Here is a 27,111-nt window from a genome sequence, read left to right as displayed (position 1 = left end):
GGAGCAGTGCATCCTGGGATATGTAGTCGGGGGGGTTGCTTCCTCGCACCTGCGCGTTGCAGAGCTCTTTCGACTCCGCCTCCGATCCTCTTTGTGGCATCCGAGTAGGCGGGGAGTTGCGCCGGTTTGTTTGAGTAGCAAGCTTTTCCCCGCCCCCCTTTCCTTCTTCTCTATGCTGATGGCTATTACAGTATTTGTAAACCGCCCCTCACGCGAAGATCTCAGGGCGGTTCACACCCTTAAATTGCAAGATGAGAACATGAAATACATGAAACAAAAACCAGTGACCTCCCTTCCCACAAAAACATTTAAAAGGCCTTAGAATGTTAATCAGCCCAAGGTATGTTGAAATGCTTTTGACTGGTGTATATGTAATGAAGGCACCTTCCAGAGTATAGCATCCCATAAAAGGAGCGCCACATAAAAAAGGCCAGTTCTTGTGTTGCCACTCTCCAGACCTCTCCTGGTTTGAAGATGTGTCTTCCTAAATAACTGGCAGGGCACATTGATTAGTATTCCTGTTTTGCATACTGACTGGGAAATAGCAGCTTAATCAGGGCTGACTAAGCAGACTAAGGGGGAGATGGAACCCAGATTCACAACTCATGGTGATCAGGTGCAGTCCTAGCTATTAAATAGACAACACAGCGATTCTTCAAGAAGCCCTTTATTCGGAAGCCAGAACAGAACTGAACTGCATTGCCGAGCTGGCCTGCTTTTATAGAGGCTGGTTCAAACAATGTATCAAACATAATTGTTCCCTCCTAAAGTTCCCTCCTAAAACAACTGTCAAGGACCCGAGGGAAAACTATATACACTAATGCATAACACTAGCATTGCTTTTTTTTAAAAAAGAAATTTAAATCTATGGGGTTAGATCTTTCTCAGAGTATTTTCCCCAGACAGATTTTTGTTACTTAAAATCAAAACCCAGTTACTAAAAAGGTATTCATGTCAATAATTTGGGCCAGTGTGTAAACGAGGTTGTAATATGTAGCATATACACGCTACCATCATTTAAGTGTTTTAACTGTTGCCCCACTGAAAGCTTCCTTAACATACGTAAATACTGATTCTCATTATTTTTGTCTGGACCATAGCATGGGACTGAAGGGTGAAATGTCAATGTCACACTAGCTGCAAACGTAATTGTGCAGTTACTCATTTTTAAAATATTTATGCTAGATGCCAATATGCATTTCCTAACTAGATGAGACTAAATTTAAAGATCCACAGCTGCTCCTCTGCTCCTTTCACTGAAGGTTGACAGTGCCATCTTCTGTCTTCTAGATGTACAGCACTAGGGTATAGTATGCAAAATAACACATGGGGGGAGATAACAGGGTGTTTAAGTGGTATCCCAGTTTTAACTCAGGCATATAAATGGTCAATACATTCTGTCAGAGATGCTGATGCGGCTACTCTAGAGTAACGACTCCTCACAGCATAGTCCTTTTAGGCTTTTATTAAGTGCTGATTATTTACAGTGCTCGGAGCGATCTATATACATGTTGTCAGTCAGGTGTCAGTACCTCCGAATGGAGGTTGGCGCGTTTTCCTCCAGCAAAGAAGCTTGGGAAGACCCAACCTCTTCCCACGACGTTTCTTGCGCAATTCCGGGGTCGGCGGGATCAGCCTTCCCCCCTTGCTCCCCCCTTCCTGTCCCACCTTGGGCATGGGCTCCGCTACCTTGCCTGAGCCTCGGACACCACTTCCTGAGTCTCCGCTGGAGGCGGAACTCTCCCTGCTTTCCCCAGCGCTTGGCGATGAGCTGGTACTTAAGATGGGAGGGACCTCCCGGTATCCCCTGTCCCTCACACATTCCCTTCCACATGTGATCTTGTAATAGCATCCAAACTGGCCATCGAGGTAGCTAACAGAATACAATCCCACCTGTAGAATTTATGGACACTATAAGGGAGGTGGTAGTGAACCTGTGACCCTAAAGATGTTGCTACCAGAACTCCCACCAGCCCTGATGTTTGGCCACACTGGCTAGGGCTGATGGGAACTGGAGTCCAATTGAACAGCTGAACCAGTTTCCCCTTCCTACAACAGAGCTTTAGATCAATCTAATGTTATTACCCGGCTACTTAAGGAAAATATTTCTTTCTCACAGTAAAGACAACTGAAAGTTGAGAGAGATTAAAATGTGGCATACATTTTTATTTAGCAACAGCTGATTATCGTACAAACCATCACTTATTTGGCTGCCTAAAGGACAATATGAGATGCCTTTGTGTGTGAAAATCTTAAAACTGCACAAATCCCATTGAAATACAGTGAAATTTCCCTCCATTTCAGTGGGATTTGTGCTAAAGATACTGAGGGTATCTTTAGCACAAGAGACTTGCTTGTCCTTCCTTTGTCCTTCCTTTTCACTGAATATCCTGTGGAAACTTTCTGTATATTTCTCCCGGGTTCCTTCCCTAGGTCAAGCAATCATCATCTTTGTTCTGTTTATTATATGACTGGTAATAATGAAAGAAGAGAAAGAAGAGAAAGGTAGCCACAACAAAATTAACAGTACGAGCTACTGAGAGATTCCAAAGAAATACAGAATCAGTTGACCATCTGCATAAATTGTGGTGTCAACACATGCATGTTATTTACAGGTTATACATACTCAATTCTTTAGAAGAATCGCTTTGCAGTGCAAACTGCATCACTGAATGATTTGCATGAAGTCAAAGTCTTCCATATGCAGGTATGTTCAGTGGTGACCTTTTTACCATTGATCCCTTGGTATGCGCCTTAGTATGCTTTAAAACTCAGCATTCCGATCCTATGCATGTGTACTCAGAAATAAGTCCTACAATGCTCAAGGGAACTCCTATTAAACATGCATAACCTTTGATTGCTTTGAAACTCCAAAGCAGATAGGTTTTAGAAGTGAGTAAATGTAGAATAGAAAAAGAAACTCTTGCTCACCATTGAAAAATGAATTGGTGGCACAGAAAAACAAGCAACCCCGAAACAGTTGCTCAGACTCTTCACCGTCATGTGAAACCAAAGAAATACTGTCATGGCAGCAGAAATGCATATGCTATTAGCAGGATCTCTCTAAACTTCCACTGCCATTGGAGGGATGGGAAAACGCACCTTACTTTTGAGGGGTGGGAAAACGCACAACACACTTCCCCTGTCTCCTGCAAGCAGTACAATTAATCTCTTTTCTTATTAGAAATAAACAGTAGGACCAGAACAAAACACATGAAACACAGGTTTTCATCCAAAATATACAGCTCATTAGAAGAGCAGGAAAAGGGCTTGGTAGCAGAGTACTCTCTCAATACACAAATATGAGTTTGTAATTGCTTTAAGACAGGAGTGCCTGGCGTGCTATGGTCCATGGGGTCACGAAGAGTCGGACACGACTAAACAACAACAACAACAATTGTTTTAAGTTAAACATATTTGAAGTAGACTACTAAGTAGTAAATTACTGACATCATATACAGGAATCACATGAATTTACCTATTCTGGCAATGTAATCAATATTAATTCCCAGGATTATTATTATTTTAATGGGAGGTAACTTTTACCAAGAATATGGTACTGTGCAATCCATTTCAATGATTACTCGCTATTAAAAATGACTTAAGAACCAACTCCATCAAAACTGTTAGAAAGCAACCCACTGTGAAACACCACTGGACCACACTTATTATGCAACTCTTTGACTTGGATCCAAAGGTATCTTGCACAAATGGAAATGGGACTTCTGCATGCACATTGGAAGCCCTGTCCATTTTTTCCCAATTCCTTTGTTCCACTGAATTTTGAGGGACCCTCAGTCCTCGAGAGCTGCTTTTGGCGGAATGTAGGGGGAGGAGCGAAGAAAGCCCCAATTTGCAAACAGAGTTCCACTTTGCCTCCAAACTTTTGTTAAATTGCTTTTCCAAGATCTATGAAACGATCATTGTGTTGTACTTAATGATGTCTGTGAGAGTGGAACAGACTTTTTGCTCACACAACGGGACTTCTCATTCCCCTTCTCCTCATTGCAGCCCCCCTAGCATCCTCAGTTTGCTCCAGAGGGTGAGATTTTGGAGGTATGCTTGGGTAGGACAGTGAAATCTTGCTCCATGAGCAGTATGCAACACTCAGTGCTGCCCTTAGTTTAATTTAGAAGGCATCTGCCTAGTTCGCATACCAAATTAAACCATACTTTATATGTTCTTATTTCACCCATGAAATCACCCACCACTTCTGACTAAGCTACACCAACCGTAAGTGGAAGCCAAGGTTTCTTCTTCATTTACCACTCATGGTTTGGCAAGAATCAAATCACAAGCAGAGGGTCACATGTTCCAACATGCCCAACCCAGGCTTGTTTCCTCCTCTGTGTGCCACAGACAGAAGCCAGGGAGAGCTCATTTATGCAAAACCAGTTTATTTTAAACTACGGTTTAATGTTGCACGTGAACCAGACCAAACAGTGTTTCTCATGTATTTCTTATTTAAAGACAGACAACATGCAACTGATTAAAAGAGTAATACCATCCACTGAGATCCAAAAACTTACCAAGCATCAGTGATCAATGTGCTTTGTCCTATGACTCTGATGAAACAAGGCCCTTGTATAACAAAGACTATGTTAAAACAAAGTTCTTGGTAGCTGTTCAAGCTTATGAATGAGTCTTGATTTTTCCTAAACCCACTAAACTTTCTTGGAATGCTGTATGCTTCAAAAGAATTACTGCTGATTTGCGGGCTTATTCTCCAATGTCAGGTAACTCCAGTCCAGAACCGGTTTCAGGGCACATTTGAAATAGACACAATGAAAACATTAGCAAAGGTTTGACATTAGCTCCCTGCTCTTGCCCATCCACAGCTACAGAATTTTTAGTCGGACATCCAAATAGATCTGTATCTAGCAAGTAGATAAATCTTCAGTGTCAATGACCAAGGCATTACATGGTCTCCAGAACAAGGTCTGTTTCAAGTCCACAAAATTACGGAGATCCCACTTAAGTGCCTTCTGGTGCTGCTTCAGATTCAGGATGCAAATTCTCGGGGAACTCCAACTTTTCACATATGTTCTCCTTGACAGATAAATACTGAGCAACCTCATTAGGATCCGTGAACAGGGGTGGAGGAACATGCTTAAAACCAAAAGAGAAAGAATTATACATTGCCCAGCCAAAGAGAAAACATATCTATACAGAGTTAAAAGGGAGACTGTTAATCTTGAATTAGAATGAGTTATTCATAGTTTATAAAACTTTTACACATATTAACACTACAAAATTTCTGCTTCAAAGTGAGTCTCCCTCCCATAAATAGGCAGCTTGAGAAACATGTCCAAGTAGTGAAAACATGCATTACCCTGGAGACTAAAGCTCAGTAAAAAAAAAAACTATTAATAAAAAAAGGTCTTACTACACAAAATAATTTTCAAATTTCATTTGCCTGGTAATAAAACCTTGTAGATACTCACGAAAGGTAGCATCTGCCAGTGCCCTATCAAAAAGTAATTTGCATGAAGAAGTTAACAACACTGACAAGAGAAAGATGCTCTTGCTTAAAATGTTAATACCTTTAAGCTTGATATTTTGCTTTCCCTCGAGGTGTATTCCCGTAACATGTAGTGTTTATCAGCCTAGTAGGAAAGAAAACAGCTGAAATGTAATTGCATAAAATAATGTAAGATTCTACAGACAGACATGTTGGAGGGACTGGTCACGGGAAAGAGGTTAATTCCCGTCATGGGCACAAATCACCCCACATATGAGATAAGCCAACTGGTGCCGTGTCAGCCAAACCAGTTGCTATGTAATTTGCAGTATTTGGGGGGGGGACACTGAAGGGGGAGAGAGCAAGCTAGTCGTTCCCCCCCCCCAAAAAAAGGACTGCACATTTTGCTTCATATCACAGGATTTACAAATGCTAGGAACTTACTGATACTCTTTTTTAAAAAAGAAAGCTGGGAAACCAGAGATTATGGTTACTCCAGGGCAACTGCCCCCACCCCCAAATTCCCTTGCATAAATCTAATAATGGTGCGCAGTTCTAGGGGGACAAGAATTGTGCAGAGAAGTCTGTACTTAGTCTTCTTAAGACTCCAGGAACCTACTCAAACTATTTGGACAATTACTAAGAAATAGGAAGCCATCTTCCTGCACCTTTCACGATAATGCTAAGAAGCTATAAATATATATATATCTTTTGTAATGGCTTTGGCTAGACTAGGGGTCGGCAAACTAAGGTCCGCAGGCTGGATCAGGCCCAATTTCCTTCAGGATCTGGCCCGTGGACTGTTCATGGATCAGGGTGGGGATTCTGTTCGTTCGGGCTGCACCCTATTTTTTCCCTGCGCCATTCCATTCCCCCCCCCCCTCACACACACTGTGGCGGCTGCGCCTCCTCCCTCCCTCCTCCTGGCTTCTCCCTGCCCTGCCTAGAGGGGGAAGGAGGCTGGACTGAGCTGGCTGAGCGCCATTTTAAGCAGCCCCTCTCTGGAGCCAGCCCTTTCGCGCCGCTCATCTTCCCTCTGCCACCACCACCGCCCTGGTGCTCCTGTGGGCCAGAGAGTGGAGTGGATGAGCTCGCTCTGCCTACCCACGAGAAGAAGCGGTGGTGGTGGTGGCGGCAATCAGCCCCTGGGAAGGTAAGTGCAGAGGGTGGGGAGGACTACTTGCACCCCTCGCCTCTTCTTCCAGATCCCCCCCCCCCCGTGCCGCTTCTCAAGCTCGCAACAAGGTCTGAGGGACAGTGGACTGGCCCGCGGATAAAAAGTTTTGCCGACCCCTGGGTTAGACAATATAAATAATAATAATAAACATACAAATTACAACATATGACATTCATTTCTAAATATTAACCATTTATGGTCTTTACAACAAAATAAGCATATTAGGATTTCCTTACCTCATGATAAATCCTTGTATCATTCATTCTGATAAGCACACCATCAACGCGCAGGAAAAATCTCAAGAGCACAAAGAAGCTTGAAGGCATTACCCTCTGTGAAAAACAGGAAAAATAATTTGCACACATCTACAATATTTTGCTCTTACAGACCTAATAAAAACTTCAGTGTGTAGCTCTTTTTCCACTGTTCAACTAAAATACTTTCTTGTGGATATTTATCCTCTAAAAATGCAAAAATTATGCAAGAGTAAAGCTTAACTAAGATGTCTGGCCTGTACTCCGTTTTAATACAAAGTCTTTCAAAAAAAATGCTTACCAATCACAAATGTTAACTTTGGTGTTACAGAATAGACATTGTTACAAAGTAATTATTACCAGAAACTCAGATTTAAATCTTCAGACGGCATCTCAGATTGCACAAAAATAATAAAGTGCCAACTACAAGTTAGTATCAAGTTAATATCAGTACAGAACTCCAATTGAATCTGAATAGCCTTTACAAGATAATCATCTTGTCCTTTTAATGGAACCTCATAAGCTAGATCCTTCCTGTCTCAAAGTCTTAAGCAAAGCAAAAGTTGGGGTGGAAACTGCATCCACTCCATCATTACTGGTTATTTTTTATTGCTTAATGTCAAAATAGGCTTTTAAGCAATTTACAAGTACTGTACACAAACCAATATAATACTGAGCTTCTGTTGGCCTTGGGGTGGGAACTAGCTGACATCTTAAAGGAATATCTTTATCAAAGAGAAAGAAATGTAAGTTTAGGCACTAAACTTCTTCATTTTTTCCTTCAGTCAAACTCTAAAGACATTTCCTACTGTAAGATATAACATGTACAAAGTGACCGAACTCACTATTTTTACACTCAGGCTTGAAACTCCATGATCATGAAGTTCATCTTCAAACAGCAGTATTTCCTCAAAGAACATAATCTGTTCCCTGGCTTTTAGTTTCTCTGTATCTATATGTTCTGTTGTGGGAGAAACCTGGAAGAGGCAAAATAATTTAAAAGTTATGTTTTTTTATGAGTGCTCTTCAGACATTGTTAACTGCTTAGTACTACAACATAAAGGGACCCCTGAGCATTAGGTCCAGTCGTGACCGACTCTGGGGTTGTGGCGCTCATCTCACGTTATTGGCCAAGGGAGCCGGCGTACAGCTTCCAGGTCATGTGGCCAGCATGACTAAGCCGCTTCTGGCGAACCAGAGCAGCAGTTTACCTTCCCGCGTGGAGTAGTACCTATTTATCTACTTGCACTTTGACGTGCTTTCGAACTGCTACGGTAGGTTGGCAGGAGCTGGGACTGAGCAACGGGAGCTCACCCCGTCGCAAGGATTCGAACCGCCGACCTTCTGATGAGCAAGCCCTAGGCTCTGAGAACAGATTTAAGAACATACCTTTAACTTTAACGTATCACCTAGAAGAGTTCCTTTGTAATCTGTTGTATAGGTCCAGTCATATGGTTTAACAATTTCCTTTGTGTGCTCAGGCTCAGACCTCAAGGGAAAAGATACACATCTATTAGCATGTCAGTTTCAGAACGAAAGGATCTCTACAGATAGATGCAGTTTTTTATAGAGGCTATGGTAATGTCACCTGTATATTTGCAAATTCCTAGAGATGTTGAAGATTGACACAACATTATCAGCTGTACAATATCAGTTTTGCTTATTCTAGATCAGAAATCATATAATTTTGCTCAAGTTTTTTGCTCAAAGTTGTTGGCTAGCGCATCTGTATTAGCAAGCCGAAATGTCAGAAACCTATCTCATCATAACTAAAATTGTGGGCTCAAGAAGTAATAAGCATATGAGACACTGTTAGTGGGTGGTTCCCTTACATCACAATCTCAAAAAACATGACTCGAGGGAAAGAGAAAATGTACAATAATATGTTATTTATGTTAAGGGGGAAAGTGACATGCATTAAGCATTTATCCAGATTACATCTCAAGTGGGTCACATAAAAAGTAAAAAAATCTAAGCTATTGCTCCAAAGTAGCTGAACGTATTGTCATATTAGATTAGATTAATCTTATATCTTATTACCTGCTTTCTTGCCACTCCTCTGCACAGGCAACTTTAACCATGCCTTGAGTGTTATTTACACATCTTAAAGCATCGGTTGCATTGAACTCTATCCCAAAGAGAGATTCATGCTGAATTCTTAAGACATTGTCTCCAAACATCATTTCTGGAACACAAGGGATGTGTAGTTCTTCAGCAATTCTGCATGGAAACAAAAAAGTTATGTCACTTTGGAACAATTTCACACTAACTACATAATTTAAAACAGAGGCATAATTTGTTCTGAAGAATATTACAACATGCCACATCTAATTCCAAATACAGTAACATTGAATCAGCTGTGCTTATTTAAAATGAAATTAGCACTGGAGAGTCTAACGTTCCCCAAACATGTATGTTCCTTTCATTTTTGGTCTGTCTCATAAGTCCCCAGATAGACCACAAGAGGTTAATTCACTGGAAGTCGCAATTTACCACAATACCTTCAGAGCACATGGGCACAACAAATGCTTGTCGGGTCATTTCCACATTAGCATTTAACAAGAGGATTTGCCACAAATGTAGCAGCAGGCGAAGCGGCCCTTAGAAAGCAAGAAAGTAAACTACAAACATATCACTTATAAATAACTAGTGAAGTGTATATGATCTGATTGATCAGAGGACTTAGTCGTCTGGCAGAAACCTTATAACTTGATTACTTAAAACAGCATGCCAGTTCAGAAACCTTAAAAGCATCCCCCCCCCCCACCTGCAAAGCATTTACTTTCTGCACATTTGGGATCAGGGGGGATTTTTAGGAAAATGGAAAAGGCTTGTCGGTCGGGGGTGGTCACTTTACGTTTCAGCCGCCCAGGATTTCCGGGCTTGTTTTCATTGAAACTCATCAATAAAAGCCGCCGGCCATCCGAATTGGCCCGCTGCAACCTGAAGGGCTTGGCCAACACAGAAGCGGAGGCTCTGGCGACAGTGTTCCCTAGCATCCCCGCCTCCCGCCTCGCACCTCTCGGACTCCGACGACTTGATGATGTGGGTCCGAGCGGCCGTCAGCTTCCACGGCCCGAAAGTGAAATCTCTCCGGCTGCTTTTGAATACGGGCATCATGATGGCGGCGATGGAAGCAGCATAGATAGGCAGAAGCGGGAGAGAGAGCGACTTCCTGAGACCCTTCCAGGAGGAAAACCCCCAAAAAGGAGCCGTCGGAGGAATTGGTAGCGGGGTCTATTGTTGTTTTCCCCCCTCCCCCAAACAGCCGCCTCCGGAAACAGAAAGAACCCTGTTTCCGCTTCCGGGTTCATCACATGTGTGTTGCAAAGAAGCTGCGGTCTTTCGCTAGCAACATTTCCGGTTCTTGGTTGAAGTTGTTGTCGTCTCCCATGTGCGGGGCAAATGCTTATGAATCAGGGTGGAAACTCAAGCCGGGAGGTCCTTTGTCGATGAGGCTCTTGAAATAGTTGCGCCCCCTTTTCCGCAAATCCCATACAAAGGGCAAAAGAGACTAAACAAGGATGAGAGCCTTGTTTGTTTTCTTCGCAGGGGTTACACCGGGTTGGTGGGTGAGTTTCTGCCCTCTCCAAAGCCTCAGAGGAAGCAGAAATTAAACAGAAAGTGACATGCTTAAAGTCATAACCGTTCATTTTCTACCTGCTATGTCGTTTTGAAATAGCCCGGGAGTGTAACTCATACCGGTAGTTGCAGTGTTTTCGACAGGATCGTTGGGTCTAACCAAAAGATGCACAGGGTTTTGTTTTTTTAAAAAAAAAAAAGTGGTAGACGGGGCTCCCGTGCCTTTAAAGGCTATATTGCAGGCACAATTTCAATTGGTGCAGTCCTCCCCATAATGGAGACGTGGGAGTTGCATCTGTTGAGTATCTGCTTTTTATGCAGTTTGTATCCACAGGAGGACCTGACTCCCTCAAGGATATTTAAAGGCACCTTGTCTGAATTTTTAGTTATCATTTAAAAACAAACAAACAAACCTCTAGCTCTTGCAAGATATAAATGCAGTCAGGATGATACCCAACTGAGCACTAAGAACTAAATTTGCTCTCACTGTTCAGTAGTCTGGCCAATGAATGCACTGACTAGGTCCTTATTTTTACATTGTATAAATCCTGTTGTTGTTGGCATCTATCTGTCTCGGAGTCGGGAGACAGTGGAAGAGTGCGCCTTCGCTGGTAAAGTCAAACAGTTGCAGTGTCACAGTGCCTCCTGTGGCTGTAGAGACTGATACAGGAGAGATATGTTTTGTTGCAAGTGGGGCAGATGAAGGTGTCTGGTTTTGCTGGCAATAAGTGCACCATTGTGTTGCTTCTCTTCGCGCTCCTCCCAGCAGTTATTCTTCCTCTGGTCACTGCTGCAGATACACAACCGGACTGTCTCTAGGCACTGTGGTTGTCTGCAGGGGATTCACACACAGCATAGTTAATGTTGCCACCGTTCATGTCACATTTGCAGGCACCTTTGTAACACACAGCTGATCTGTTAACAGGCCTAGTGCCTGAAGTCAGCTCCCTGAGGAAGCACATCCTTGGGGATCCTGCCATCTTCCATTCTGTGGATGTGACCAAGCCAGCATAGACGTCACTGAGAGGACAAGCTTCTTGGCAAGGCAGCTATGGCATTGGTTCGCTTCTCCAAAAGGCTGTGGGAGAATGTGATGCTAACAACCAAGATCAAGGTCAACCAGGCTTGCATGTTAACCATGCTGCTTTATGGAAGTGAGTTGTGGACGACTTATAAACCAGTGTTTAATGACTTGGCATATGTCAATTTCTTATATTCCCCTGGGGATGGAGGGAGGCAGCAGCTTCTGCTCTTCCTTCTTCCATTCTCACTCCAGCACACTGGACTTCCCTTCCCCTGAGAACAAGGAGCAGGAACTGTTGTCCAGGCTAAGTAAGGGATGGCCAGTTGGAGGTGCCCTGCCCAGGTTGTGTCAAAATCCTCCAGTGGACACTCCACCCTCATATTCTATATCCCTCTGTTCCCTAAGAGTTCTGTGTCAAACATTCATCAAAAATCTGTTATATTTTCATTTTCTGGCCAAGCACATACTTTCCCAATTAACAGTATCTATTTACTCTCTAATAAATCATTTAATCTAAATAGGGAATGAAGTGGTGTTTTAAATTCTGCCAGTTGGATAGAGCTACTTGGGTAGAGAAGAGCAAGGAAAGACACCGAAACGCTTACTTCATCATAACTCTTCATTTATTAACAAAACCAATCAAACTTTACATACACGAAATGTAACTTTTCTGAGTCTTCTAACACTTGGCAGCAGTTTAACTACATTTAAGAAACACCCACCCACAGAGTTTTCTGTTCCAACACCCAGTGAGCAAAAGGATTTTTCTTTTGGCTAGAAAGCATGTTTATCATACTCTTCCACATTTCAGAGATGAAATTAGGGCTGCTCTTGAGTGTTTGCAGTAGTCCTATTCTTACAGCAAAGACTGGCTGAGTCCAGATACATATTTATAAATGTAACACAGGACTCTTCTCCATTTACTGTACATCATAAGTTTTCTTTTTTAAAACAATTTAAGAATGTTTAATCTCACAAATAATATGGTTCTTATTGCAGAATAGCTGAAACTCATTTTTACATGTTGCTGTTACTCAGCTATACAAAAGTAACCCATATGTACTCAGAAGCTGCCATTGTAAAATAGGTAAAGGAAGAGATTTTGCCCAGTGAGCTTCATGCCCAAGCCGAGATTTGCAGCCAGATCTTCCTAGTCCTAGCCAGACACATCCATACCAGACATTTAAAGCATATTTACACCGCTGCCATGGCTTCCCGTAAAGTATCCTGCCTGGGAACTGTAGTTTGTTAATGGCACTGGGAATTGTGAAGAGTAAATTACAGTTCCCAGGATTCTTTGGGGGAAGCCAGTGTTGCCACTATTCCACACTGGCTCTCAGCTTAATTCATTCTGGATCAATCAGAAGAATTTAGCCCAGGCGTGGGCAACTTGAATCCCTCAGGAGTCATCTTCCAGGGCTGCATTCCAGAGGTGGGCAGGCCTGGAACCCAAACTGGGTGGAACAACTTCTTTTCTTCCACCGGCTTCTCCTTTCCTCTCTTTGCCACCATTCTGAAAGGACTCCAAGGGCTGCAGGAAATTAAGCAGAGGGCCGCAGGTTCCTTGACTCTGCTTTAGTTTGATGAACTAGGACGCAAACTGTTGGAAAAACCTGCTGAATTCTGTAACTTTATTGAAGGTGCTTTGTTTCATTGAACTAAAGCCCTCTTTGCAAAGTTAGCTTTGTGTGCTGTTCTGATATTGCCCTAAAATACTGTGGATTCCATCCCTTTCCCACAAATACTCATTTCTCTTCCTATCTCTCTCTGTGTTGAGTTTTGAGTCTGGTGCGCAGCAAAATGGAGGGGGAGAGAGAAAGTTTATGGAGTGTGAAAGACAGGAATCCTGAGGGTGGAGGGGAGAACAGCTATATAATATAAACTGTTTAATACTGGCGGTGAACCAGAGTACTGCTTAGGAACATCTCCCAGCAGCTGCTGATTTTCAGGGAAACCGACTGGTCTCTAAAAGAGAAGGCAGCACTTTTGCCCAGGGCGAGCCTCGGCGTCGTTTCCTTCCTCACGTTCCACGGCGCTGACTCGCAGGCAAGCGCGGAGCCGTGGCTTTCTTTTGCCTCGCCGTAACGCGAGCGCGAAAGATGAAGAGGAAATCTGAAAACTGGGGAAGGACAAAGGAGGGGAGGAGCGGGTGGGGGAATGGGAGGAGCGAAACGGGGACTGGCGGGATGGGAAAGAGTAGCTGGGAGGATGGACGGGGAGGAAAGGGGGTCGGGCGCATTTTCTGGGAGTCTGGCGGCGGCGGCGGCGGCTGTGGGGGGTCCTGGGCGCGGTAACCTGACTCCGCTGGCCCTCGACGGCCGAGCAGGAGGAGATCGGCCGGGTCTGACGGTGAGTGGGTCTCTCTTACCCGCGCCCCAGCCCGGGATGAAGGGAAGGTGCGCGCAAGAGCGAGAGCGCGCGCGCAATGGAGGGGCCATTGTGTACGAGCGAAGGTCCCGGTTGGCCGCCTCTTCGGCGGGGGGGGGGCCCTCCGGCCTCTGGGCGGCCCCGAACTGGCGGGGTCTCCGCGGCTGCGGAACAGACCCGGCTTTGTCTCCCCCCGCGCCGGGATGGGGCGGCTGGCAAGGCGGGCGAGGGAGGGAGGGAGGTGCGCGGAGAGCCCTGCCGCCGCCGCCGCCACGGCCCCTTCCACGCCTCCGCGGGTGGCAGCTCCAGAGGAAAAGGGCTGGGCTCCAAAGACGCTTGCACGGGGGGCGGGGGGAAACCCGGCTGGGTGCGGGCAGCTCCAGGGTCTGGGGGACGGGGGAATGCAAGGCGCAAAGACGGCTGGGGAGAAGCGGAGGGCTTCGTCCACTTCTCAGGGTGGTGTGTCGGGAGCATCCAGGGAGTGGGGGACTCTGAACCGACGGCCGCCTCTGCGTTTGGGTTGCTTTCGACGGGTGACAAGATCTTGGGCAGACAGGGATCCCCAGATCTCACACCCAAAAGCGAATGAGATGGGGAAGCTTCGTTGCTAGAATCCGTCGTTTGATACAGTACATGCGACTCTAGGCCTGCTTAAGATCACAGACGGATTCCATTGATTCACTCTCTCACACACACTTGTTTGGGAAGCGAGTTGCTGCCTCGTGGTGGAACCCCGTGTAGCCAGCAAATGTGTGAATGAAGCAGTGCACTTGGGGAAAGAATGGCAGACTCATAGACAGGTAGAGTTGGGAGGGACTCTGAGGAGCATCAACCTCCTGTAAAGCAGGAATCACAACTAAAGCATCCATGGCTCATGGCCATCCAAGCTCTACTTTAAAACCTCCAAAGAAGGAGAGTTCACCACCTCCCATGGGAGTCTGTTCCACTGCCGAACAGCTCTTACTGTCAGAAAGTTCTTCCTGATGTTTAGTCAGAATCTCTTTTCTTGTAACTTGAATCCATTGGTTCAGGTCCTGAACTCCAGAGCAGGAGAAAACAAGCTTGCTCCATCTTCCATGTGACAGCCTTTTAGATATTTGAAGATAAGGCTCACATGATTGGTCTTGCCCATATGGTTCATAGTAAGGGCAGCCAATGTGGTGCCCTCCAGCTGTTCTGGTCTACAACTCCCATCATCCCTGACCATTGGCTACAACACCTGGAGAGCACCACATCAACTAGCTACCCATTTTATAGTATTACATTTCTGGACACAAACAGGACTGTACCACAAGAAAGAGGGAACCAATTGTTCTGGGTTTTTTGTGGATGAAAAAAAGTGATACACAGAGTAGGATTTCTGATCTGTATTAGTAGGCCCCTTTTTGAACGGTGGTATTACATGTTCCACATTAATTAATAGAGCCAGATCAAAAGGGCAAAAGTTGCATTTGTGTCCCTGCATGAAAAACTGTGCTGTGGTGTACATGCAAAACTAATGTCAAGCATTTTAATTCCCATTGATTTCAATGTGAGAATTAAGCAAGTGATTAATTTCCCCCAGTTGATGTCACCAGATCTTAGAAGTTGCTTGCATTTGACTAGAATCATACCTCTGATTGACGGACCTTTGGGCAGCTTGCTCAGGGTACCAGTGGTAACCAATGGAGGGAGGAGGCTGCAAAACTCTTCACAGCTTGGCCGGTCCTTTCTAAATGTATGAAAATCCTTTGAGTCTCCTGATGAGTAAGAATTGCTACTGCCCTACACTTGCAAAATCTTTCAGAATTCTTGAGCACACTACTGCTCATTCAACAGAGAAAGGTACTGGAGATTGTGGGCAGAAATTCCTGCTTCCATTTAAAAGCTGGAACAGAGAGATATTCCTATCACTAGCTTTCTGCGTATGTGGAATGCAATAAATGTTATGTACTTAACCCTGTTTTTGATTATTGTTATCACCCAAAGGACAGATTTAATTGGTGTAAAGGGAAATAGAGAATTATCTGTTTACCAAGTAATTAGATACACAATAGCCACTGTGAGACTCATACAATGAACTCTTAACTCATTTCCGCCTCAGCTTTGCTACTGCTACTATAGCTTGTTGAAATTCTTGAAATGTCAAGGAAATACTGAAAAAACATTGGAGGCTAAGAGTGCAATCCTAAACATGTCTATGTGGAAGTAAGTCCCATTGCATTCAATGGAGCTTACTCCCAGGTAAGTACGGTTAGAATTGAAGTCCCATAAATTTCAATGTGAAGTGTGCTCAATGAATTTTCTCTGGATCCAAATGATGATAGGTCCTACTTTTCAGTAGATTATTAAAGCAATAATGATCACTAAAAAGGTAAAGGGATCCCTGACCATTAGGTCCAGTTGTGGCCGACTCTGGGGTTGCGCGCTCATCTCGCATTATTGGCCGAGGGAGCCAGCATATAGCTTCCAGGTCATGTGGCCAGCATGACAAAGCCGCTTCTGGCAAACCAGAGCAGCACATGGAAACGTTTACCTTCCCGCTTTAGCGGTTCCTATTTATCTACTGTACTTGCATTTTGACGTGCTTTCGAACTGCTAGGTTGGCAGGAGCTGGGAGCAAGTAACTCACCACGTCACAGGGATTCAAACCGCCGACCTTCTGATCAGCAAGTAGAAGAGACTAATATTGAAGACGTTTTTCAATTGCAGGAGGGCAGTCACACCCCTTGGAGCTGGGTGGCGGCAGCTCATCAAGCTGTTTCTGCTTCTTCTCAGGGCAAGATGGCTGTTTGTTTACACTGAGTTGTGCCTGCCAATTGAGACATCCCCCACTATGTACCGCATCGGCCCGAATATAAGCCACACTCAAATATAAGCCGCACCCTTAAAATTGGAGGGGGAGGGGGATTCCGAAAGGCAGACGCCCAATGAAGCGCAATCACACAACGAGGAACACACACGAGGCTTGCCCAGGGAGGGTGGGGGAAGAATCAAAAGTGGGGTCAACAAGCACCTGTCCCAAACAAGCACACACCACTGAAGCCCATGCGGTCGTCCGCTGCCGAATACAGTAACTGCTTTGCTGGCGGCCTTCCCCCTTCCTTACAGCAGCTCAGGGGAGACTTGGGAGCGGTATGCGGGCTGTGCACCATTTCCTCGTGCTCCTGGGCTGCTTCCTGGTGGGGAAGCCCCACCGCTTTGCTGGTGGCCTTCCCCCTTCTTTCCGGTGGTTCGGGGAAGGCTTGGGAACCACGGTTGGGACAGGCACCCTTGTCCTGCACCCCTGACGGCCTTTGTGGGCAGCTGTTTCAGCAGCGATATCGAAAGGTCGCAAATATCAGCTTGGGAGAAAAAAAAAGTGTGACTTATCTTTGGGCCAATATGGTATATATGCAGCATTCCTGAAGAGAATAGGACAGACACGGAATGTGAAAAATCTGCCAGTAAGTCTCCACCTGCATTGGCAGAGAATATATATCTATAGTATATCTTCTTTTTCAGGTGTCCAGCATGTCCTGGCTGCTCCAACACAGGACGCTCCGACAATGAGCATCAACTCGCCTCTCAGCAACGAGAACGCCTCAGGGAACCTTACGGTGCTGGAAGACGGAGCTGGCCGAGTTACAGAGTCCATTGCTATTATTGTCATCACCATTTTTATTTGTTTAGGAAACCTGGTGATCGTACTCACTCTTTACAAGAAGTCGTACCTCCTCACACTGAGCAACAAGTTTGTTTTCAGCCTGACCCTGTCCAATTTCCTTCTCTCCGTGCTGGTGCTTCCTTTCGTCGTGACCAGCTCCATCCGGCGGGAATGGATCTTCGGAGTCGTTTGGTGCAACTTCTCTGCCCTGCTCTACATGCTGATCAGCTCGGCCAGTATGCTCACTCTCGGACTCATTGCAATCGACCGGTATGCTGTCATAGAATCATAGCATCACAGAGCTGGAAGGGACCCTGAGGATCATCTAAGCCCAACTCCCTGCAATGCAGGAATATGCAGCTGTCCCTTACGGGGAACGAACCTGCAACCTTGGTGTTATCAGCACCAGGCTGTAACCAACTGAGCTATCCAGCTGCTTTCATTACAGATGGGATGTGGGTGAGCAGTAAAGACAAGCCAGAATACACCTGTGCAGAGAGGGAGACCCGGCTTAAAGTATTACAGGACAAGAAAATACTTTTGGGGGAGTCAAAGAGTGATCAAACAGAACCATTCCTCTATGGGGCCTCCCAGAAGACATCTGGCTGGCCACTAGGAAAAAGGATAAGAACATAAGAATAATCCATTTGGGTTGACCAATGGCTCATCTAATCCAGCATCCTGTTCTCACAGTGGCCAGCCAGATTACAATGGGAAGCCTGCAAGCAGCATCTAAGTTGGACAGTACCCTCCCCTGTACCTTGTGTGCTCACTCATGTTAACATCATAAATGTCAGCTGGTGCTCCAGCATAGCTAATTAAAAACTGCACCATAATGACAGATTTGTACAATTTATATTTTAGCATCATCACTTTCTGTGTCCTTTGAGCTCCAAACCATGCAAAAGCTCTATCTGTAGAAGTTGCCCATTTGGTTGATTACTGAGAGCAAGTTTTTCAAAGGAAAAAACTCATTTCCCCTTCTTACTGCATGCTGTGTAAGGTTGCTGAATCCTCCTCCTCTTTCTCCTCAGGTACTACGCTGTCCTGTACCCGATGGTTTACCCAATGAAGATTACAGGTAACAGAGCTGTTGTTGCCCTTCTGTACGTCTGGCTGCATTCCCTCATCGGGTGCCTTCCTCCCCTTTTTGGCTGGTCCTCATTAGAGTTTGACCAGTTCAAATGGATGTGTGTGGCCGCGTGGCATAAAGAAGCAGGCTACACTGCCTTTTGGCAAATCTGGTGCGCGCTGCTGCCCTTCTTAGTCATGATGATTTGCTACGGATTCATATTCCGCGTGGCCAGGATTAAAGCGCGGAAGATTCACTGCGGGAGCGTTGTCATCGCGGAGGAAGACACCCAAAGGAATGGGAGGAAAAACTCCAGCACTTCAACATCCTCGTCAGGCAGCCGAAGGAATGCTTTCCAAGGAGTCGTTTATTCTGCCAATCAGTGCAAAGCTTTGATAACTATCTTGGTTGTGATTGGTGCTTTTGTAATCACATGGGGGCCTTATATGGTGGTTATTACATCCGAGGCGCTTTGGGGAAAAGACAGCATTTCCCCTGCTTTGGAGACACTGGCAACTTGGTTGTCTTTTACAAGTGCTATTTGCCACCCTTTGATTTATGGACTCTGGAATAAAACGGTACGCAAGGAGTTGCTGGGAATGTGCTTTGGAGACCGGTACTACAGAGAATCATTTGTTCAACGGCAAAGGACGTCCAGATTATTTAGTATTTCTAATAGGATCACAGGTAATAAAGCATGTTGGTATGGCTTATGGTATGATTTCTCTAGATGCCACTTTCTCACCCAAAGGCTTGTTGCCTTTTTATTATTTTTATGCTTGCCAGGTGATGATGAAGAAAAAATAGTAGTCTCTCAAATGTGTTAGTTAAGGTTACTTAAACATCAGTTGGTCATGTTGACAGGGAAACATTCAGATTCCACTAGAGTGGTACCTCGGGTTACAAACACCTCGGGTTACAAACACTTCAGGTTACCCAGAAGTAGTACCTCAGGTTAAGAACTTCAGCTCAGGATGAGAACAGAAATTGTGTGCCAGCGGCGCAGCAGCAGCAGGATGCCCCATTAGCTAAAGTGGTACCTCCAGGTTAAGAATGGTTTCAGTTTAAGAACAGACCTCCGGAACGAATTAAGTTCGTACCCAGAGGTACCACTGTACCACTGAAAGGGAGAGGAATAAATTCCCTGTCTTTGATTTCTCCATTGGAGATGGTATTCCTGTCATATAGTGTTCAGCTCTGGATTATGCAAACATACGGATGCTGCAGTTTAGCTGTTGGCTAAATCAAACAGCTGGATAATAAGTAGTGGGAGCTTTGGAAGATGCTTTTGATTAAAATCTCCCAGAACTTCTCCAGGGTGTCGTTTTCTAATGCTGAAGGTCTTTTTTGCAGATTTGGGACTTTCTCCACATCTCACGGCTCTCATGGCAGGTGAGAGGACTTTAGGACACAGCAGCAGCACTGGCGATACAGGTTTCAGCTGCTCTCAGGATTCGGGTAACTCTTCCTTTTTTAAATAAAAATAACTCACATTTTCTATGTACAGTTGTGAGAAACTATTATTACTATAAGAAACTGGATTAAAAGTGGCACTTACTGGTAACAGTGTTTAGCAATCCAAGGTGTTGGTCTTGAACTATATAGCCCTCCATGGCTTGGGACCTCTATACCTAATAGAATGCTTCCTCCCATGACTTAAGATAATGTATAGAGATCCTTCTCTGTGTTGCCCCTCAACCTGAAGTTGGGAACGTAGCGACAAGGGCCTTTTTGGTGGTCGACCCCAGCTAGAAAATGCTGTCCCAAGGGAAGCTTGCCTGGTGCTTCCATTGTTGCCTTTTTAACAACAGGTCCAAGACCATCTTGTTTTTCTAGGCATTTTTGTCTTTGTTAGTATGGTTGGTGGTCTTTAGCTCTTATGTTTGATGGTGATCTTGACTTCTGTGGGTTGTATCCTGCACAGTGCTAAGATACCCATCAGCATGGAGGGACTCCTTTCCTTGTGAACACCCTAAATCTGTTGTGAAAGTTCCCACAACCCTGTGGAGATTTGGGAAAGGTGTGTGGCACGATGAATGGGAGGAGATCCCATTGTGCAGGTGGAACTCCTCGCACTGATGGGACACGTTAGCTGGATATCACCCTGTGCTTTTTATCCTATTTTATTGTGCTGGTCTTCTGAATATGGATTTCATGCTCACTGGATATATATTTTTAAAGTCTATTTTATATATATTTTTTATCGTTGGGTTATTTTTCTACATGACACCCAGGTGATTTATTGTGCGAGACATGAAATAAATAATTTCAGTTGTCTTCTCCCTGCATCTTTGAAACTTAAAGCAGAGTTGCAGTCCTGTGCACACCAGCTTGGAAATGAGTCCCACACAATGCATTATTTCAAGTCAACATGCATATCATCAGGCTATACAGAGGCACTTGAGTTGCTGCCCAAGAGCAGAGCTACATGTGATACTTGTAAACACATTTCAAAAACCCAGCTGCTGGTTAATACCAATGCAGGGGCAATGGTGGGGGCCATCTGCTGGGAAGGATCAATCAGTGAGAGATGGGAGGTGCTTAAGCATTCCTCTACCCACCAATTGTCCCCTGTAGTCATTTCCCACCCCACCCCTAATAAGCCGCCTTCCAGGCTCAGTGCCCAGTTTGGAAGAAATAATGGTTTTTCTTTCAAAAAACGGTCAAGGTGGGGCAATTGCAACAGTGAACAGGCAGGGGAAGGATTAAGCCTCTCTCCCATCCACCTATTCTCTCCATCAGATTTCCCCGCCGCTATCTTAGCATTATTACTTTTCTCACATTGATATTCCACCTTTCCTCCAAGTAGCTCAAGGTGGCATACACTGTTCTTTTCCCCATTTTATCCTTACAACCACCCTGTGAATTAGACCAAGCTGAGAGGCAGTAACTGACCCAAGGTCACCCTTCATGGCTGAGTACAGGTTTGAACCCTGGTTTCCTAGGTCCTAGCCCAGCACTCTATCCACTACACTACAGTGGCTCTGTTACAAGCAAAATGTTTCCCTCATGTTGTGCCATTCCAGTTCTTAGAATGCTAAGAAAAGGAAAAACTGGCCATTTTTTTGCACGTATTCACGATAGTAATTCTTCCATAAATTAACTGTACAAGCCATGGTTTTGTTTTAGGAACAGATGTCATGCTGCTTGAAGACTATAGTTCTGATGGAGTTCATCACCCACATTGCCTTTATCCCCATCGGCGGAGGAGTTCTGTGACTTTTGAAGATGAAGTGGAACAAACTAAAGGTGTGCTGAGGCTGGGTATTTTAGTCCAAGGAGACAGAAAACACATAAAATGTTACTAGGTACTATTCAAGTGTTAAAAACCAAGGAATAACATGCAAAAAGCCAAGGGGTGAAACATACAGAAAAGGAGGATGAAAACTACCTTAAAAACAGGGGACCCATATAGGGGAGCTATAGATTGTAAGTGGATAAGACACATAAGACAATAAAGTGGGATCTGACTTAAGCAAATTGTTCAAGGGCAACTTACAGAACTGGTGGTGCAGGTATTGAATAAAATAATACCTGTAATTTCTGTGCTACCGGTAAGACCAGGCATGGGCAGGTGTTTTGTTAGCTCAGGGAGCTGAGTGCAAAAAACAATGATACAAGTATTGGTCCTGTTGTTATTATTACTGAAGCCAGTGTTTAATTCAGAACCATTTTTTTCTCCATTTAGATGACTTTTGTGAGCAACCTCAATATCTGCTGCCAATACACTGTAGTTTAAGTTTACGGATAGATGTCCTTATTAAAATATCAGGCATTTGCTCTGCTTTGACTCTCCATTTGGTTAGCTTTAGAATTATTATGTCATTCCATGGTAGAATCCTGAAATTATCTGTATTAATAGATCCACTGAAGAGCTACTTTGTGTATGAAGTCTACAAATAGTTCCTTGTGGGCAAGGCTTCCATACGTTCTTCTAAACTGTCTGTTTTCTCTGTTCAGAAGCGGCGAAGAATTCTGTTCTCCAGGTAAAAGCTGACGTTCATAAGTCTCTGGACAGTTATGCATCCAGCCTGGCCAAAGCTATTGAGGCAGACGTGAGGATCACCTTGTTTGGTGGAGACGCTTTACCTGGCTCTCTGTTTCCAGTGCGAACTGTGACCGGCAGCAACGCTGGTGCCCGGCGTGGGGGCAGGACCCATGTTGGCCAAAGACTGCAGCTGCAAAGCATTGAGGAAGGGAACACTTGAAATTTCTCCCAACAAGGAACAGACGGAACCACTAGGGACAATACAGGGCCTTTTGAAAGGAAAGCAAAATGGCCTTCAACGTTTTAGTCCAAGGACATCGTAAAAAATAATACCTGAAGTCTTGTCTTAACAGTATTAGAATTTGTGTGCATATGTCAAATATATGTGTTTTGCCCTTCAGGGTAGGGTTAAGGCCACCTTGTGCCTGATTGGCCGCTCAGTTAGGAAACTGGTCAAAATGAAAAGGAAATTAGAAGTAGACAAGGGAGGCTACTCACAACATGAATGATAAGCTCTGCTTCTTGAAGTGATACGGGATTCCTTAAAGGATCCTCTTCCTACTTGTTTTCTCTTTAATTCCACCCACTGACGCTATCCATTTGAGATAGGTCCTTTCCTCCACTACACCTTCATAAACGTGACTATTTCCTTCACATGCTCCTGGAGAACAGTACAAAGAAACACAAAAGTTGCCTTAATAGATCAAGTGGAGTTTGTCATATCTAGTGTTCAGCAATGGCTAAGAGATGGCATTATCACACTGGGGAAGACAAGAAAACTGAAAAGGAAAACCTTCAGGCATCAAGGATTGGTTCCTTACCAGATTGGAAAGATGAATAGGCTGCAATCCTAACCCCATTTGTCTGGAAATGAGCCCCACTGAATTCAGTACTTCTGAGTAGACAGCTTTAGGATGGCACTGTAAAACAGGAGGTGTTTTATGGTTGGACACATGCAGAAATATATGTCTTGTGTTACTTTAATGACTTTTGAGAAGTGCCGTGTATGTGGTTTTAACTAATGCACAACAGTTGAACCAGTTTTTACATCCCATTGGTGGTGTTTCCAGGTAAGCTGTGAATCAAGGTTTTCTTGATCTGAAACCAAATAACAGCATAAAGTGAAAAAATAATTAAAAAATCCTTCCAGTAGCACCTTAGAGACCAACTAAGTTTGTCATAGGTATGTGCTTTCGTGTGCATGCACACTTCTTCTGATACTTCTTCTGAAGAAGTGTGCATGCACACGAAAGCTCATACCTATGATAAACTTAGTTGGTCTCTAAGGTGCTACTGGAAGGAATTTTTTTACATTTTGTTTTGACTACGTCAGACCAACACGGCTACCTACCTGTAACTAGCATAAATTGAGTGTTTGAAAACTGGAATTCATCAAGTCATCCACAACAAAATGCCACTCCTACTCAGTCAAATTGAAACCTTTTCAGACACCTGCTTGAAAGCCTCTGTCCCTCTTTTCTTCTCTCCCTCCTACCCCAAAGTACTTCTTTTTTGGGTTTCACAGAAAGGCTGAAATCTTGAGTCTGCTGAAACACTAATCGGGCTTTGACAAAAATTAGCAAATGGTTAGCTCAGAATGCTGGGTTCACAGGGGCAGCTTTAAATTCAACAGTGCGTACTATTGAGGCACCTTGCCTTTAAATTTTCCTTTTGTCCCATCTATAACAAACAGAAATAGCAGGTGCTATTTCCCTACTTGTGCCATATGGGATTACTTAAATAATTATCATACAGTGGTCAAAACATTTTCAAGTGCCATGAATAAACCTGCAGACATACAGTATGTCCATAGCTACTAATTCTTTAAGGTTAGAAGGGAGAATTGAGACTCTTTTTAGTGGTGGTGCTGCTGTAGCATGGTTTCCTGAAGACCACTTTTAATTTCCACTTAAGTTCTGCTTAAATCTGTGGGAACGGCTTCCAAGTAAATATGGTTGGGATCACAGCCATGCAGGATGGGGCTGATAGGTGCTGGAGTCCAACAACATCTGGAGGGCCACAGGTTCGCCATCCCTGCTAATAGCCTAGTGAACATGCTAACAATGATTTTATGTGCATAGAAGAGTTGTTGAATTCTCCCTTCTAAGTATTCCTCCTAGAACCACAGCAAAATGCTGCCCTGAAATGCTCTCTTTCCTTTACAGGGTGTGTGGAGGATGCCATAAGGTGAGGCTTGAAAAACCTCTGGATGCGCTTTTAAGACTGAAATTTCATCCATTTGTCTTACTCCGCTCAGTAATATAAATCACTTTGCGACAAAAAGCACTTGCCAATCTTTGGTTAAACAAATGAATCTATGTTAATGGTAGGATTCCAAGATTTTGCACAGACATTTTCTCAAACCATCTACCCAAATGATGTTTACAACACTTACAACTGTGCCAAGAGCTTTGAAATGTTTTAATATTCTGTGTATAACACCTGTTCTGCAATACTGAGCAGCTCTTAACAACTTTGGTAAATGTGTTCAACCTTTCTACAGAACAGCGGCATTTTTATACTGTACTTGCTTTTCTCCTTCCTTAACTGCAAATGGAAAAAAAATTATATTTCAAATATTAAGGAATCCACTCTAGATGAATCCTAGGTGGAAGCTACTGTGACTAACAACTAAGGCTGCAATCCTAAACACACTTACCTGGGAGTCTCATTGAATTTAAGAGTCTTTACTTCTAAGTAGATATACTGCAATAGAAGCATGAACACAATGTGTTTACCTGTTGAAGAACTGGCATCTTGCAGAGCTGGCCCTAATTTTAAGCAGTGCAAGGCAGCAGATGCTGGGATAAGGGAGAGCAAAGATGTTGTAGAGACTCTGCTTCATACAAACCAACCTGTGCCCTCTAAGCTGCCTGGAGATTGGGTGGTCTAGTCTTTATTTGAACTGGGGTGGAACTGGAGCAGGGAACCATCCTGCCTTTCACCTCAGACGGCAGAATATATTGGGCCAGCCCTGGCATCTTGCAATGTCTTCATGTCATTGTCACATCTGATGTGCCTTCAGGACACTGCTACCAGCTCTCTCAGACCCCAGGTAATTCCCAAGTCACATAGTGGCAATGGAAGCTTGTGCCCCAAATCAAGAAGCCAAAAGTATTTTTGAGAGACTGATACGGTTTTTCTTGCCTGTATTGCAAAGAAAAAACCTATTGGTAGTAATTGGGCCTATTAAACCAGCCCTATTTCCGTAGTGGAGGAATAGATGGAGGAGTCAGATAGCTATGGTCAGCGTTTGCTCTTTCATTGTAAAGAACTTTGAAATGGTGATTAGATAAATTTATGGAGGATAAGACTATAAATGTTTACTAATCCATGATGCCTATGTTATTTCTCACATCAGAGGTAGCATGCCTGTTGCTGGGGTTCACTACAGGGAGAGTGTTGTTGCTTGCGAGCTTCCTGTAGGCATCTATCTGGTTGGTCACACTGAGAACAGGATGGGCCTTTGCTTTGGTCCAGAAGGTCTATTTCCTTATGGTACTCTTACTGAGCAGAATAGTCTCATACAGATTTTTGTTGTTGATGCATTCTCATTTTGTATTCCCTCCCCCAATTGTTTAAAAAGATATAAAAAAGATATATGGTTTTCTATATGAATGCTTTGAAAAATAAAAAAAATGTATGAAGATAGTGATTTTCTATCCCAAGGAAAACTGTCAGGAAAATAAGGGATTTATTAGACATTTGCAGTGGAAGACAGGAGTGCCTGGCGTGCTCTGGTCCAGGGGGTCACGAAGAGTCGGACACGACTAAATGACTATAAACAACAACAAAGTATCAACTCTTTCAATAAGGTCTGATTAGGTGGCACACAAAAAAACACAGTAAATTTAACAATTTTTTACAAAGCTTTTGTTTCAAAATATTAGAAGTTATAAGTAGGATTATGTAATGCCTGTATGTTATAGAACCTTTATGCCTTATACAACACAATTAACTGGTGATTTAATCTTTAGCCTATCAGCACATATTGTCTCTGGATTATTATTATTATTATTATTATTAATTACCGTACATGCATATCCCAGCTTTCCTTACAGGAGCTCAAGGGTCATGAACATGGTTCCTTCTCATTTTATCCTCACAACCCTGTGATGCATGTTAGGCTGAGAAATTTACTGGCCAAAGGTCACCAATTGAACATGGCTGAGCAATGGTTTGAATCTAGGCTTCCTTAGTCCTAGTCTGGCACCATAACCATTACACCACACAGCTCTTTAATCAAAACAGAATACTAAGCAGTGCCTATAGATATAGTTAAGGTTGCAATGCTATACCTGGGAGTAAGAGCCATTGCGTTCACAGGGTCTCACTTCTGGCCCCTTTAGTCGGAAAATGGATTTTAGAGCGTCTTATAGAAGCCAGAATTTAGACCAGTGGTTCTCCAAAGGAACTGGGGGTGGGATATCTGATGGTGCAAATGACTAAGGGAAAGTAGTGAAAGCGAGCGCGAGCTCGTCCAACTGCAGTTCATCATACGGCCCTAAGTGTCTGCAAAGCGCATGAAACCAATCACCCACCAGGCAACACCCGGGGAATT

General features: G+C 44.0%; 2 protein-coding genes and 1 long non-coding RNA gene across 4 annotated transcripts; 1 reads left to right on the top strand and 2 right to left on the bottom strand.

Moving 5' to 3' along the window:
• Positions 1–4,380: 4,380 nt before the first annotated feature.
• Positions 4,381–10,174, bottom strand: TIPRL (TOR signaling pathway regulator). Its single transcript, XM_035116470.3, has 7 exons — positions 9,912–10,174; positions 8,933–9,112; positions 8,282–8,381; positions 7,738–7,869; positions 6,875–6,970; positions 5,544–5,606; positions 4,381–5,109 (listed from the first exon to the last, which is right to left on the bottom strand). Exons 1-7 carry the CDS (start codon positions 10,010–10,012, stop codon positions 4,975–4,977), a joined length of 807 nt encoding a protein of 268 aa, XP_034972361.1. The 5' UTR covers positions 10,013–10,174; the 3' UTR covers positions 4,381–4,974.
• A 3,482-nt stretch (positions 10,175–13,656) lies between these two features.
• GPR161 (G protein-coupled receptor 161) lies at positions 13,657–26,197 on the top strand. 2 transcript variants are annotated; one of them, XM_035116491.3, is made up of 6 exons: positions 13,657–13,847; positions 17,349–17,760; positions 18,525–19,249; positions 19,916–20,020; positions 21,692–21,811; positions 22,523–26,197. In XM_035116491.3, exons 2-6 carry the CDS (start codon positions 17,393–17,395, stop codon positions 22,768–22,770), a joined length of 1,566 nt encoding a protein of 521 aa, XP_034972382.2. In that variant the 5' UTR covers positions 13,657–13,847; positions 17,349–17,392; the 3' UTR covers positions 22,771–26,197. The 2 variants fall into 2 exon arrangements, with proteins under 2 accessions (XP_034972382.2, XP_088524319.1); XM_088668193.1 differs by having other exon boundaries at positions 13,702–13,847; positions 18,525–18,571; positions 22,523–23,538.
• Positions 22,198–27,043, bottom strand: LOC132592006 (uncharacterized). Its single transcript, XR_009557494.2, has 4 exons — positions 26,849–27,043; positions 23,372–23,470; positions 23,049–23,211; positions 22,198–22,740 (listed from the first exon to the last, which is right to left on the bottom strand). It is a non-coding gene; the product is annotated as an uncharacterized LOC132592006 (long non-coding RNA).
• Between the last annotated feature and the right edge of the window lie 68 nt (positions 27,044–27,111).

The sequence above is a fragment of the Zootoca vivipara genome, chromosome 4 (assembly GCF_965207765.1).
Source record: "Zootoca vivipara chromosome 4, rZooViv2.hap1.1, whole genome shotgun sequence".
Lineage (NCBI taxonomy): Eukaryota > Metazoa > Chordata > Lepidosauria > Squamata > Lacertidae > Zootoca > Zootoca vivipara.
Note: the sequence above shows the minus strand (reverse complement) of the source record. Positions and strands in the feature narration are given on the sequence as shown.